Below are 15,345 nucleotides of genomic sequence, written 5' to 3'. Positions count from 1 at the left end.
CTCAAACTTTTTTTGTCATGCCCCCCCTTTAAACCTATAAAAAAATCTGACCTGACCACCTCAGACTACCAAATAATTTCACTAAACATTATGTAAAATGTATACTTTTGTTTTATTTTAAAAACCTACAGGGAAAAAACACCTGCATCACTTGAAACGTTGAAAAATAGAATAGAGAGAATAACTGTTATTATTATTATTCTCTCTCCTGTTATTTATTAATTTTTTTTGTGGGTTTCATGCTGTCTGCTAAGACATATGACACACACAGGCTTTCCTCCTCACCAACGACATTAAACACCATGTACACCGGACGCGAGCGCCAAAATACAGTAGAAACCATTATAATTAATCAGTGATGCTGTCTACATTAGATGCGGCGCGGCGCGACCAGACTGTATAGGGCACAACACGACAAAACCCGACATTAAACTGATGCCTTGTTATATTTATGATGTACTGACACAAAGTTAAAATGACTTGCAACGGTCGCTTTGCCGCGTCCAGTGTAGAGCTGTTGTGCCGCGACGCGACATCTGTAGCGTCCAATACACAAAATAATGTACTTTTTAGCAACATCATATGACCCCTTTAATAGGGAGCCATTGCAAAGCTGACAGAATCGGGCTAACATGGTCATACTTCCTGGTTCTAGTAAGAACGTCTCAGGTTACGTATGTAACCATGGTTCCCTGAGAAGGGAACGAGACACTGTGTCCTCTAGAGGTCGCTATGGGGAACGCCTTCAGCATGACCGGTGTCTGAAGCATACATCTAAACACGACAATAATATTGGCCGGCGACAGCTTGTGACGTCATCACCCGGGGAGAACCGGGGCCTAAACCAACTCAGAGAAAGGGAACGAGGCTGACAGCGCGTAACCCTTACCATACAGGATTTTAGAAAGTGTGCAGAGTGCTTAGTGTGCACACTTACCACAATGTGGATTTTAGAAAGTGCACAGAAGCTCAGCGTGTGCACTTACCATAGCATGGATTTAGAAACACCATTGCTTAAGGTGTAACCGAGGCTGTATTAAGCCAGCCTAGGGACCCTATGTGACTGTGGCACGCTCACAGAACAGAATCCGAAGCATCTGCTCACAGATGCCCAGAAGGGAGCGGCGCACTTGCAAGAGACCCTTCATGGTGAGGGGGGCACACTTAACAAGCAACCCGCCAGGGAGGCAGAAGATGGCCCAGCTACCTGGCATGACTGCTATCCGGAGCTCAAAAGAGCGGAGACCCAACTTCAAAAATAGAAGGGGGACTCGGACACTCAGATTGAGAGGGGTGTGCTCGTATGAAACCCCCAAGGGCACTGCTAAGCTCGACCCACAAGGAGAGTGGCTCAACAGGGAGGCGGTGAGAGGCCTAACAACCTGAGGCTGCTACTCAATGGAGCTCAAACGGCAGGCTCAAAGACAACCCCCCGAGGTGAGGGGAGCACTGCCTGGCTTAACCCAAATAGAGGCAGCTTATTAGGGGAGCAGCAAGCAGCCCAACTACCTGATGTCACTGCCACAGAGCTCAAGAGAGGAGGGTTCAACCCCTAGCGAGGAGAGAGAGGAACCCAGCTCGACCGAAGTGATCAATAGCCCAGGGTCAGAGGACCTAACTCTCAAGTCGAGAGGAGGACTCACCCAGACCGGCAAGCTCAAAGGGACCCTCCCGCAGTGAAGAGCACAGCCATGTCCGGGGAGCAGATAGATCACAAATGGGACATCAGAAATGGGATCCTGCTAGAAGGGGATCACACATTTCTACAGGGAACAACAGGGTCCCAAAATAAAGGCAACTGACCCAGGAGGCAACAGAGATGGGCCTAACACTCCGTTCATTGCAAATGGGGTTTTTCGGGAGCAGCGCTCTCGGCTCTCAAGTTGAGGCGGGGCCTTACAGCACATACTGGGAGCGACTCATAGCTAACCTTCACAGTGAGGGGAGCACTTCTCAGCTTGACCAGAAGGCGGTGCTAGATTGGAAGGGCCAACCAAGCAGGGCCCAATAAGAGACAGTCCATTGGTGCAGCTGGACATGGTCTCATGCTCGCTGTCTCAATAGAGAGCATGGGTCCCATACAACCAGACCCGATAGAATCTGAAGAAATAGCGGGACCCAATAGCCATTCATGCGTACAAAGCTTACTGCTCCTCAGCGCAGAAGCATACAAGAGGGGTTTCCACAGAAACACAAATCCCTCGTACCTCAGGGAATGCAGTGTACTCAAGCCCACTCCACAGAGGGACAATTACTGGTTCAACCATAAAGGCAGTGTGACAGGGAGGACCCATGGGCTTGACCGTCTATGGAGCGTTGAGCTCCTCAACGCCTCAGTGAGAGGAGCTCTAGCTCAGAGAACGTGCATGATGGTTAAGGAAAGACTCAAATCTCAGGAGACCCCTCAGGGTGAGAGATAAGTAGCGCACCCTGGCCAGAGGATAGGGAGTATGTCACAAAGCATGTATTCAGAAGAGTACTAGCCCGCGTGAAGGACCCGCAGGTCCTGAGGTTGCAGCGTTATACTGGGGACCTGATGCTGGGAGGCCTCCACAGGGGACCTGATGCTGGGAGGCCTCCGCAGAAGCCCAGGCTGCGTGTCAGTATCTGGATCAGCTGGATCAGTACCGATGAGTGAAACGATCACTATAATCAGTCAACAGCAAGTCAGAAAACAAAACAGGTCCGAGTAGCACTGCAGAAAAAAGGCTAGTATTGAATACACAAAAGCTAGCAGTAGAGTAGATGAAATGGATCCTACTCACAAACCATGGCTCCCGCGCATGACTCAGGATCATGGATATAGGCTGGAGGCGAAGTCTGAAGAGCACTAGGGTCCGGACCATAAGTAGGTAGTTCTATGAGACATAGAAACTAGCCAAAACATCATAGGCCCAGCATAAGAGACTGTAATGCAAGTGCAGGAGGCTCCTACCTAACCTCAGTCAGGAGGGAAGCTTTTTAGGGGAATTAAGGGAAGGAAGATGAGAGCAGATGTTATACTCTCAGAGGGAGGTGAGTAGATGGCTCAGGTTTTACTCGGGTCCAGACGAGAGCGTTGAGAACGCCTAGTCTGGATCACTTCCCTCAAATCTTGCCTGTCACCCTTAGACCCATGCCCCTTTTGAGCCCTCCCCGCAGGCGGGGGAGGGGCTTGAGTCGCAACACTAGTCTTCTGAGCCCGCCTTTGATCCTTAGATTGAGACGGGCCAGGACCCCTTTCTTGTTCGGGCTCAGACCTTGACCTTCATGGAATGAAGGATTTAAAGGCAGCCGAGCACGTCTTGGCCTCCTTAAACTTCTCGACCACCGTCTCGACGGAAGTGCCGAAAAGTTCAGATGGGGAAACTGGTGCATCAAGAAGAGAGCCCTTCTCTTTGTACCCTATATCCGCCAGATTCCCCCACAGATGTTTCTCCGTAACCACCATTGATCTGCCAATGGCACTGGCGGCCTGCTTAGTGGCACAGAGAGCAAGATCTGTGGTGCGACGCAACTCAGCCATCTCATCAGGGGATAGACCCTGACCTTTATCCAGGTCTTTCAGCAGATCAGCCTGATAAGCCTGAAGCACACCCATGGTATGCAACGAGGCTGCAGCCTGACCTGCTGACGCGTATGCCCTGCCAATTCAAACGAGATGTATCCTGAAGGGGTTTGGACAGCAGGGAGGAAGCCTTAAGAGAAGATGTCTCCCCAATAGACAGATAGCAGGTCAGCATCTCTTCAACAGGGGGCATCTTCTCATAACCATTCTCACGCATCCCCTCGATGTTGGCATAACTATCTATGGATGCGAGATGAGAATGGATTCTTCCAAGCCTTCTCGATCTCCACAGCCATTACCTCAAGCAGCTCATCATACGCGGGGCAGGAGGATTGGGAGGACTCAGTCTCGACTTCTTCGTCCTCATCTGACATCTCCTGCTCATCCTGGCTTGTAGCCAGCAGAGCACTAGCCGCTGGATCAGACGATGCAAAAGAGATAGCATCATCGTCCAGCAGCTCACTCTTGTCCGTGACTGATGAGCGCGAAAAGAGAGACAAACGAGAGCGGAGCTTTTTCATAGGAAACTGCCCCCTCAAGGACATTGCAATATCAGGTGTCAAATAACGAGGACACGGATCCACACACTTCTTAAACGCCTTACTAGTGCTCGCCATGGTAAAGAAGAATAATTTGTTCTTACCGGAAATGCAGGCTTCAAACAAACGAACAAGAGGATGTCTTGTTCTCCCGGCGCCCTTTTATACTGTGGTCGCACCGGGTGATGACGTCACAGGCTGTTGCCGGCCAATGTTATTGTTGTGTTTAGATGTATGCTTCAGACACTGGTCACGCTGAAGGCATTCCCCATAGCAACCTCTAGAGGACGCAGTTTGAAGTTCCCTCGGAAGGGAACTCTTGCTTCTGCATTTTGGACCAGCTGGAGTTTGTTTATTAGGCACGAAGAGCAACCACCCAATAAAGCATTACAACAATCTAACCTAGAGGTCATGAACGCATGAATTAACGTTTCTGCATTTGACATTACGAGCGTAGGTTGTAATTTAGATATATTTTTAAGCTGGGAAAAATGCGGCTTTACAAATGCTAGAAACATGAATTTCAAAGGAAAGATTGCTATCAAATAACACACCTAGGTTCCTAACTGATGACAAAGATTTGACAGAGCAGCCATCAAGTGTTAGGCAGTGTTCTAGATTATTACATGCAGAGGCTTTTGGTCCAATAATTAACGTTTCAAAATGTAGCAGTAGGAGATTACTAGTCATCCAGTTTTTTATATCAGCTACGCATTCCGTTAGTTTTGCAAATTTTGGTTTCGTCTGGCCACAAAGAAATATAGAGCTGAGTATCATCAGCATAACAGTGAAAGCTAACACCATGTTTCCTGATGATATCTCCCAAGGGTAACATGTAAATTGTGAAAAGCAACGGTCCTAGTACTGAGCCTTGAGGTACTCCATACTGCTCTTGTGATCGGTATGACACCTCTTCATTCACTGCTACGAACTGATGACAGTCCGATAAGTAAGATTTTAACCATGCCAATGCAATTCCACTAACGCCAACATGATTTTCTAGTCTATTCAAAAGAATGTTGTGGTTTATAGTGTAAAATCCAGCACTAAGATCCAGTAGCACTAATAGAGAGATACAACCACGATCGGATGATAAGAGCTCTCATTTGTAACTGCTCTCATTTGTAACTTTGATGAGAGCATTCTCAGTACTATGATACAGTCTAAATCCTGATTGGAAATCCTCACAGATACCATATTTCTCTAAGAAAGAACATAGTTGTGAGGATAATACCTTTTCTTTTATTTCTTTCTAATGACAATGATGAATTAATAATATTCAGAAGAGGATCTATGATTTCTGGAAGCACCTGTTTTAGTAGCTTAGATGATAAATATATATATATATAGAGAGAGAGAGAGTATAACATACATGTTGTTGGTTTAGATGAATTAACAAGTTTATACAATTCTTCCTCTCCTATAGCAGAGAATGAGTGGAATTGTTCCTCAGGAAATCTATAGTGCACTATCTGATGTGGTACTGTAGCTGTCAGCTGCATGGTTGTAATTTTATCTCTAATAGTGTTGTGTTTGTGCAGGTTTGTGATCGGGGGGCTCCTCTGGTTTTGCTGGAGCTGCTGGTTTCTGCAGGTGTTCATGAGCAGCAGTTACGTGGAGCTCTGAGCGTGTGTGTCAGGAGGGGCGATGACCTTGCGGTCAACCTCCTCCTCACCCGTCTGGGGCTGGACCACACCAACAATGCCCTGTGCCTCGGGAGCTTCCGCCTCGGAAAAATGAAGGCGATGTGGCTCAGCGCTCTGCTCTCGGAGCGCAAAACCCAGACTCCAATCAACAAGAAGAACAGTGAGTCTGTTCACATGATCTGGCAGTTGTCATGTATTTGACATACATGTTCTGGAGCCATGACCACTTTTACTTCAGTCTGGCTTTGTTTTCTTTATAACAATTTCAGAATATTTCTTCAGTAGAGATTGCCCCGAAATAAAGAAGTTTTGAGAATAATAATTAAAAAAAAAAACAGTTTAGAATATCAGAAAAAAAGGATAAAACATTTTAGGATTAGGATTACTTTATTTGTCCCTAAGGAAATTTGTCTTTGACATAATGGCTGCCACAAACAAGAATACATAGAATTATAATAGAATAACAACACACACACACACACACACACACAAAACATAAGTGTCTTCAATACCTAAAATATTTTATTCTCTATCACACCCCAAAAATAATGTAATGTACATAACTAGCAAAGTATATCATGTTTTTAAAAACAGTATCTATTATGAAAATAATATCCTTTACATGAATATACATGAGTATGAACTGAATGTAATATTTTTGGATACTTAATTGCACATTTATGCAATTAAATTAAAATATGTTAATTGCTGAACTTTAATTGTAATTTCTATTAATTTCTATTTAAACTTGTATGTCATGTATTTAAATATATATTTTTAATTACACATTTCTAATAATGAAGTTGCAGTTTAGTACATTAAAAATCGAAATCTGTAACTTGAAATTTTGTATCGAATAACACACTGGAGTTAAAATTCTAGTCAAGTACTTTACATGTATTTGAGTATGTTAGTCAACACATCAAAATACCTGTAACTGTACTTTAAAGCTCAACAAAAAAATATTAAAACATAATGATTTAAAATGTACTTTAAAATAAAACTTTTGATTTGACATTACAAAGTGCACTTTTTTACCCTTTAACTGATATCTCTACCACATGGTTGAGAAATGCATACACAATAAATACAGTAAATATTTTGCATTAAAAAAAGAACTTTCGCAGAAAGTTTCAAATTTGCCAAGTTGAAATCACTTGTCACTTCATGGTTTCCAGTAAAACATATGGCATAAATAACATCCTTGTTATTTTCAATACACTGATTTAACCTTTTTTTTTGCACTTTATACACAGTACAGTATGTAGAGAATTGAAATCTACTAACTAAAATCTAAAATCAGCCTGACTGTTGTTGGTAAATCTTGTCCTTGTGTCTTTCAAGGTAAAGGTCAGCGTTTGGCCAGACAGATCTTGTCACTCCAAAGAAACAAAGGGTTTTTGGGAGTTGGTAGATTACGGAGTGATGCCAGCACATCAGAATATTTCACAGATGAGGAAAGTGACGACTCACACATTTCCTTAGATGAAAGCTTGGTCTTTATGTTTGATGAAATGGAGAGTGATGGTAAGATGATTCTCGCATAAATACATGACAAACAAGTCATTTCAGTGGATGTGGGTCATTTTTCGTTGCCTTTTCAACCTCTTTATTTGTTGAACATATTTGGATGTATTGATAATTATTGAATTATTCAGAATCAATATAGATATGAATGCAATAGCTATAAATGCAAGTTAATTTAATCTGCATAATATCATTTTCTATATTATTTGTCTGAAAGAATGCATGTTTTCCATTGGTAGGGAGCGATGGGCCTTCACAAGGATTGTTGCTTTTCAGTGATTCCCCAGAAGTGGGCAGGAAACCTGCTTGGAGACATCACAGTCGGCGTAGACGTGCCAATTCAGAGGTACCAGAAACAGACACACTTTTGGTGTTCTTTGTGCTTGGATTTTAACAATGATTTTAACCATTTTAATGTCTTTCTACAGGGATGCCATGGTGAGACAGATCCAAGTGTCCCTCTACATAAGCGGTTTAACTCTAACACTAGAGGTACACATTAAGAGCTGTCTGACTTGATAACTAGTCCTAAAAAGTTCACTTGTTACATCTGTCTTTTTTGTTTTAAATGTACAGGGCAGGCTTTTATTGAAAGCTCCACTCCTGCTGCTCTTCCTCTGGCCGTGGACAAAGAACCCATCCGTCTGCTCGACCTTTCAGGGAATGAGCTGGGCAATCTGTCCTGTTTGATGGGTGTGAGCGCTCTCAAACAGCAGATTGAAAACCTTCTACGGCTTGATTTGAGCAGCAACAATCTATCAGAGTTTCCCAGTGTTCTCTGTCAGGTAGAAACATTTTGACAGTGTGATTAAAGCAGTGTTATTAAAGTCAACATGAAACAGTTTTTGAAACCCATTCTCTAATGTTCACAGAAATATTGTGACTGCACATTTTAGTTATTATCAGTTCTAGTTAGGGCTGCACGATATTGGAAAAAACTCACATTGTGATATTTTGTTTTTCTGCGATATATATTGCGATATGAAAAAAAAATCACCAGATGACTTGAATAGCTCTATTTGGAAAAAAAAAATCAATGATTGGGGTGATTTTGTAGGTGAGTAAATCAGCATAGGAAATAAACAAATTATAAGCATAGATAAATATAACTGAACAAAGATACAAATGAAATGAACAGTGCTTTACATTTTTCAGGTAAGTCTAACAGTATTCAGGTACAGAAATAATCAAATGTAAAATAACACTGAAAAGTCTTCAATGTATAAATTAAATCTAATAAATCTGTGTTAAAGCTACAAAATTTTCTCACACATCCATTTTCTTTCTCAATTTTTCACCTTCACCTAAGCCATAAGCAACTGTGTTTACAAGGATAATTGCAGAGACATGCATTTTGACATAATTTCGCGCATATGTGTCATTTATAGACGTGGAAGTGAGCGGAATTCAGAGTTCACGTGCAATTGCGTGGCTCTACACTGGTGTGACGCGACAAAATTCTATGAACCCATTATAATCAGTGATGCTGTCTACACTGGATGCGGTGCGGTGTGACAAATCCCCGACAGTAAACTGATACTGTGTTCTATTTATGACGTACTGACACACAGTTCAAATGATGGTCGCTTTGTCGCGTCCAGGGTAGACAGACTTTATTGCGGCGTGGGGCGGCACGACACGACAGATTTCGCGTCCGGTGACACGGTGTCTGTGTGTGAGCAAAGAAAATGATCAGTATAAATATAACGGTCAGTATACTAAACATCGCACATCCTGCAATGTGACTATCGCGGATGCACACATCGCGATATCGATGCTGAAACGATATATCCTGCAGCCCTAGTTCTAGTATTATGAACGGAATCATAACAAATGAGATTAGGTTAAGTTCCCTTGTGAAAAAGAAATACACTTAAGGACGAAGTATACTTCAGTTTTTACAATTACGCGAGGGTCTGCTATACTGGGTAATTACACATATTATGTCGCAATTTAATATATAAAGTACATTTAACGTATGTTAACTTCAAATGTAATGAAATAACATTCTACTATTAAAAAGATAATCAAGATTATGTGCTTTAGTTTGTTAGGCAATTACATCAAAACAAGTGTGCTTCTTTAAATCACAACAGAAGATTATCAAAACATTACTTAAAATGTCAATTCAAGTCACCTGGGGGCAGTCGTGGCCTAATGGTTAGAGAGTCGGACTTTGAACCTGAAGGTTCGAGTTTCAGGTCCGGCAGGGATTGTAGGCGGGGGAAGTGAATGTACAGCGCTCTCTTCCACCCTCAATACCACGACTGAGGTGACCCTTGAGCAAGGCACCGAACCCAACTGCTCCCCGGGCGCCGCAGGAATATGGCTGCCCACTGCTTCGTGTGTGTGTGCACTTGGATGCGTTAAATGCAGAGCACAAATTCCGAGTATGGGTCACAATACTTGGCCACATGTCACTTTACTTTATTTATATAGTGCTTTATACAATACAGATTGTGTGTCAAAGCATCTTTACAGTGTTAAACAGGAAAAACGTGTGCTGTTTAACACTACAAGAGGACAATAGTAAACAGTAGATTTTTCACTTAAAGTCAGTTCATTGTTGATTCAGTAATGTCATCATCCAGCTCAGTTCAGTTCTCTTCAAATAGTGTCTATGCAATCAAGTCAACAATATTGCCAGAAATTGTGTCCCCAACTAAGCAAGCCAAAGGCGACAGTGGCAAGGAACCAAAACTCCATAAAAGTTCCAGAAGTTCATAAAGTCATTACTGCTGTGCTGTTGGGAAATGTTTGTGTTGTGTTAATTTAGCCACTGTAATGAATAAATAGGGTTATGTTTGTTTTCTTCTAAAAAGGGACTAAAAGTAAGCAGATCTAGGAGTTTTTAAGGCTTTTCTGTATGTAGAAGTACTTTCCCTCCATGCAATACGAAATACCTCTAGTTTTGTTTTCTTCCAGCTGCGCTCCATTTTCCGGGCTGCTTTCTTTAGGGTGTGAGTGTAGTCATTAAACCTTGGTGTTGGACTGTTGTTCTTAATCTTCTGTAAGCTTAAAGAAGCAACCATATCTAAAGTGCTAGAAAACAGAGAGTTTATAGTTTCTGTTACAACAAGTTTTTCTGTGCTATTGGATATGCTGATGAATTGAGACTCAAGTCAATGATTTCGACAATGAGTAGGTCCTGAGACATATTGTCTAACCCCAATGGAGTTCAGAATGTCTACAAATGCTGATCCCAATGCATCTTTTTCATTATCAACATTTATATTAAAATCACCAACAACTAAGACTTTATGTGTGTCTCATGTTTATAACAGTAATCTTGGGGGAGGGGGTAGACTCATTTAAAGTAATGTAATCATCTGGTTTTAGCCAGGTTTCTGACAAACAGAGCACATCTAGGTTATGATCTGTGATCATATGATTTACAGAAAGCACTTTCATAGAAAGGGATCTAATATTCATTAAGCCATTTATTAGTTGTTTATCTGTATTATATCTGTTTATTATTTTTGAACATCAATTAACTTGTTACCCTTAAATTTGTTTGGACATTTTTTGTCTAAAAAACTAACTTAGTAACTTACATTGATTTATAGGGTAATGGCGTTTTTTTTGTGCCAAATAAATACTGCTTTAACTGTATAATCTGATTAGTATCTAGTAAATATCTAGCTAGTAATTAAAGTACATCTTTAATGTCTGTTTTGATTGTTGTTTTGTCTGTTTTGTGTTGATATGGATCATCATTTAATCTGGGGATTATTTCCTAACCATACTCAATACATTTTTCCCAGCAATTTATTAAAAGAGTTTTATTCGGTTGTGAATTTTTTATTTTCTTAGAATTTAAGAAGTCTTACCCGTCTAGATCTTCAAGGTAACCAACTGCAGTCACTTCCTGTGGAACTTCTGGGTTTGCCTGCATTAAACACACTCAATGTTTCTCGCAACTGCATTGGTCCTCTTCTGCTGCTGGACCCAACTGTGCTCAGTCCAGCCTTACGCCAGCTCAACCTGTCCTTCAACCAGATCACCGTCTTCCCCTTCCAGCTGGGGCAGGCCATGGACAGACTGGAGGAGCTCTCGTTGGAGGGGTAGGTTATGGGATAATAGTTTTTCTAGAGCACTGGTCTACTGTAATTTCTCAAATTTATTCTTATGGTTTTCTTATTGGATATACGCAAGTTAAAAAAGGGTTGTACAAATTGACTGCATTTGTTTTTTTTCTTCAGAAATCAGATATCAGAACTGTCTCTCCCGCTCCGCCTGGCTGAATTGAAAGTTTTAGACATCAGTAAGAATCAAGTTAAAATCATTTCAGATAATTTCCTCACTGAATGTCTCAAGTTGGAAACTTTCATCGCTTCAGTTAACAAAATCAGTAAGTTTTCCCCTCTTTACTCTCTTAAAAAAATATTTGTAATTTTTCATCAAAATATATTGACTTGAATCAACTCTGAAACAACATTCCTTTTTGGCTGACAGCAGCTTACCTACATAGGCTGTCGGTTAATGTTAGTCAGTAGGCAAATTGTTTTGTTTTATTATTATTCATGTATATAATTTTAATTTGTTTTAATCATTTGTCTAGGTGTTTTTGTAATGTGTATTTTTTATATTTTTACGTACTGTAGCTTTAATTTATTTAATAGTGTTAGTTTTAGTTAAGAAAAATAACATTTTAAGCTACATGCAGTCTTTTAAAAATCTTTACAATACAGGTGCATCTCAATAAATTAGAATGTCGTGGAAAAGCACAGTTACGTTTGGGATCATTTTATTTGAAATGCCATAATGTCAGCTGAAAACATTGCAATTGTGTTTTAAAATACAACAACGAGCACCACGAAACCATTTACAGAAGGCACGTTCAGCGGTCCCCGTGACGGCATAGGAAACAGTCACTTAAGTAAAATGATCTCAAACGAATTCTCTTATTTTATCAAATGATCTTAATCACATCTATTAATTTTACAATCCTGCTACTAGCATTTTATTCAGACTAAATCCCCTTTAAATCGGGTGAGAAAGTGGGGTTGTTTTTTTTTTTGAGTAACTTTTGCACATCCTGTCATGCCGGGCTGCATAGACGCGTTTTGCAGCATTAAGGTTAACGATTAATCAATTAATTGATCATTAATTGAAACGACGATCGATCATGGAAATGATCGAAAATTGACATCCCTAGTGTCAATGATTGTCTTCTGGACAACTGTCAGATCAGCAGTCTTCCCCATGATTGTGTAGCCTAGTGAACCAAACTGAGAGACCATTTTGACGGCTCAGGAAACCTTTGCAGGTGTTTTGAGTTGATTAGCTGATTGGCATGTCACCATATTCTAATTTGTTGAGATAGTGAATTGGTGGGTTTTTGTTAAATGTGAGCCAAAATCATCACAATTAAAAGAACCAAAGACTTAAACTACTTCAGTCTGTGTGCATTGAATTAATTTAATACACGAGTTTCACAATTTGAGTTGAATTACTGAAATAAATGAACTTTTCCACGACATTCTAATTTATTGAGATGCACCTGTAGTTTACACATTAATTTGATGGCAGATAACAATTAATATAACGCACATAGAGCTACAGCATTAAAAGAAGCCGCCACAAAATGGTATTGGGTGCTTACTATTCACCATCCATTCAGCTCATGTGGGATAATATCAAGTTCTCCACTGCTTATTTTCTCTCTGAATATTCAGTTTCAGTCGGCCATGTCACATTACAGAGGTGAAATAGTTTTTAAACAGCGTTTCATGAAAATGATAATTCTGTAAAATTGTGTTTTGTTTATCACTACTGTTGTTATTAACACTCATGTTTTCATACAGGTTCATTGTCACACCTTCCTTCAAAGATAACCACTGTTAAATTATCACAGAACAATTTCACAACTGTTCCTGAAATAGTCATCAACTTGCCAAAGTAAGTGTTTTTTGTTTCTGCATCGTGTCTGCAGTAATGCACTTACAGTTGAAGTCTGTGTGGCAGGGTATTCCACCAGAATAAATGTTAAAATACATGCTGCAACCACAAGACTTCAAGATTATACTGTACACGCTAACATGAGACACGTTAAAAGTCTTAATAATTGTATAATGAATTAATATAAACTGGTCAAAGATGCTGTTAATAAAGCCTAACTTGTTTTGAACCTGGAATGTTTCTTTGAATACACAAACTCTTTTTCTGGATAGTTTGCGTTCGGTGGACATGAAAAATAACAGTATTAGTGTTCTGCCGGGTCCATCTTTCTGGGTCGGTGCAAACCTGAGAGAGCTGATGTTCAGTCATAATCACATCTCTGCGCTCGACCTGAGCGGCCCGGTGTACAAGTGGGCCAGACTGGAGAAACTTCATTTAAGCTCCAACAAACTGACTGAGGTATGATTCATAACACGCTCTGATTCAACTGAACACTGCAGTTTTGGTATATTTGTTTGTTTGTCTTTTGTGCTTTAGATCCCTCCTCAGATCGGTATGTTGGAGGACCTGACGTCTCTAGATGTTAGTCAGAATGAAGGTTTGCGCTCTTTCCCTGATGAGATGGGAAAGCTGGTTCATTTATGGGATCTACCTCTAGACGGTCTGCAGCTCCAGATGGACCTCAAACACATTGGGAACAAAACCAAAGACATCATCAGGTCTAAATCTAGACATTATTCCTTGCTTGCGTTTTAGCTTGTACAGTAAATGCATCAGTGATCAGTTGCCATATCTGTGGTGTTGTTCAGATTTTATTTTATTTTATTTTTGGGTCAGTATTGTCAGACAATAATATTCGATCTTGTTTGTCAAATAATATATTCTTGTATACTTGTTACATGTAAATCTTAGAATTCTGATTATATTGTGTTTAGTATTTATCTTTTAGTGCTGTTTTATAATACCAGCTATTACAGTTTAAATGTTGTTCTGTTTTCCTAGAAACTTAAGTTTTAAGAAAAGTTAGGGAGGTGCCTTTTAATATGGCCACCTATAATATCTTGTTTCAAATGCAAATATCTTGTCAAGCTATTTCGAGACTTTTCTATTGGTTCAGAATGTGAACGCTGTGGTTCTTACAGGTTCTTGCAGCAGCGTCTGAAGAAAGCTGTCCCGTATTACCGCATGAAACTCATTGTAGTCGGCAGCCCATGTAGCGGGAAAAGTTCTTTGATTCATCAGCTGATGAGACTCAAACGCTCTCAGTGGCGATCTGATCCGCACACCGTCGGCGTCAGCGTCAGAGACTGGGTCATCAAAAACAAAGACAAGAGGAACATGCTGCTGAATGTTTGGGAGTTCTCAGGTAAGCATCTGCACAATGCTAGCATCATATCAAATATGGAAAAATGTCAATAGGAAATAGCAGGTTTTTCTCTTTCTGTTGATGTTGTGCAGGTGGTGAAGAGTACAGTGGATTTCACCCTCACTTTATGAGCTCCAGGGCGCTCTATCTAGTCCTGTATGACCTGAGTAAAGGACCCAGCGAGATAGACACTATCAAACCCTGGCTCTTTAACGTTAAAGTAAGTTTAACATTTAGCTCCTTCTAGCAAGTAGTATCAAAAGATTCGTTGTACAAATACAAAACCAGACCAAACTGTTATTGTGGAACATTTGGTTTAGATTATAAAAGAACATGATATATATACTTATACTGTGTTTTTCTCAGGCCGTAGCTGGACAGTCTCCTGTGATTGTGGTTGGAACTCATGCAGATGTGTGTGAAGAGCACCACCTACAGGAGTGTGTTCTGAAGCTGCAAGAGGAGCTGCTGTCTCAACCGGGCTTTCCAGTGATCAAACAGAACCACATACTATGTGCCTGTCAGGAGTCTGACTCCATCAGCAGGTTGCGCAAAGCCATCAGTCGGGAGCTCATTGGGTTCAAGGTGATTTACAAAATGTAGTTTTTCTTGGCACTAATTAGCAAATATTATCATTGATTTAAACCAATAAATTGGATTACTTTTAAAAAGCCCCATTAAAGTAGTCAATATAAATGTTGGTTATAATTTAAAGGGGTCATATGATGTTGCTAAAAAGAACATTATTTTGTGTATTTGGTGTAATGAAATGTGTTTATGCGGTTTAAGGTTCAAAAAACACATTATTTTCCACATACT

General features: G+C 40.5%; 1 protein-coding gene across 1 annotated transcript in view; it reads left to right on the top strand.

The window, feature by feature from the left end:
• LOC107679955 (leucine-rich repeat serine/threonine-protein kinase 2-like) overlaps positions 1-15,345 on the top strand; it is a 62,807-nt gene that overhangs the window by 15,216 nt on the left and 32,246 nt on the right. Inside the window, exons 19-31 of the mRNA XM_016475685.1 lie at positions 5,628-5,892; positions 7,077-7,259; positions 7,499-7,605; positions 7,688-7,751; positions 7,836-8,044; positions 11,073-11,323; positions 11,462-11,610; positions 13,067-13,160; positions 13,433-13,619; positions 13,698-13,879; positions 14,303-14,526; positions 14,619-14,746; positions 14,893-15,111. Of these exons, the coding sequence (XP_016331171.1) occupies positions 5,628-5,892; positions 7,077-7,259; positions 7,499-7,605; positions 7,688-7,751; positions 7,836-8,044; positions 11,073-11,323; positions 11,462-11,610; positions 13,067-13,160; positions 13,433-13,619; positions 13,698-13,879; positions 14,303-14,526; positions 14,619-14,746; positions 14,893-15,111 (2,262 nt within the window). The remainder of the gene's footprint in view (positions 1-5,627; positions 5,893-7,076; positions 7,260-7,498; positions 7,606-7,687; positions 7,752-7,835; positions 8,045-11,072; positions 11,324-11,461; positions 11,611-13,066; positions 13,161-13,432; positions 13,620-13,697; positions 13,880-14,302; positions 14,527-14,618; positions 14,747-14,892; positions 15,112-15,345) is intronic.

Source organism: Sinocyclocheilus anshuiensis, unplaced genomic scaffold (genome assembly GCF_001515605.1).
Source record: "Sinocyclocheilus anshuiensis isolate Anshui unplaced genomic scaffold, SAMN03320099.WGS_v1.1 scaffold528, whole genome shotgun sequence".
NCBI lineage: Eukaryota > Metazoa > Chordata > Actinopteri > Cypriniformes > Cyprinidae > Sinocyclocheilus > Sinocyclocheilus anshuiensis.
Note: the sequence above shows the minus strand (reverse complement) of the source record. Positions and strands in the feature narration are given on the sequence as shown.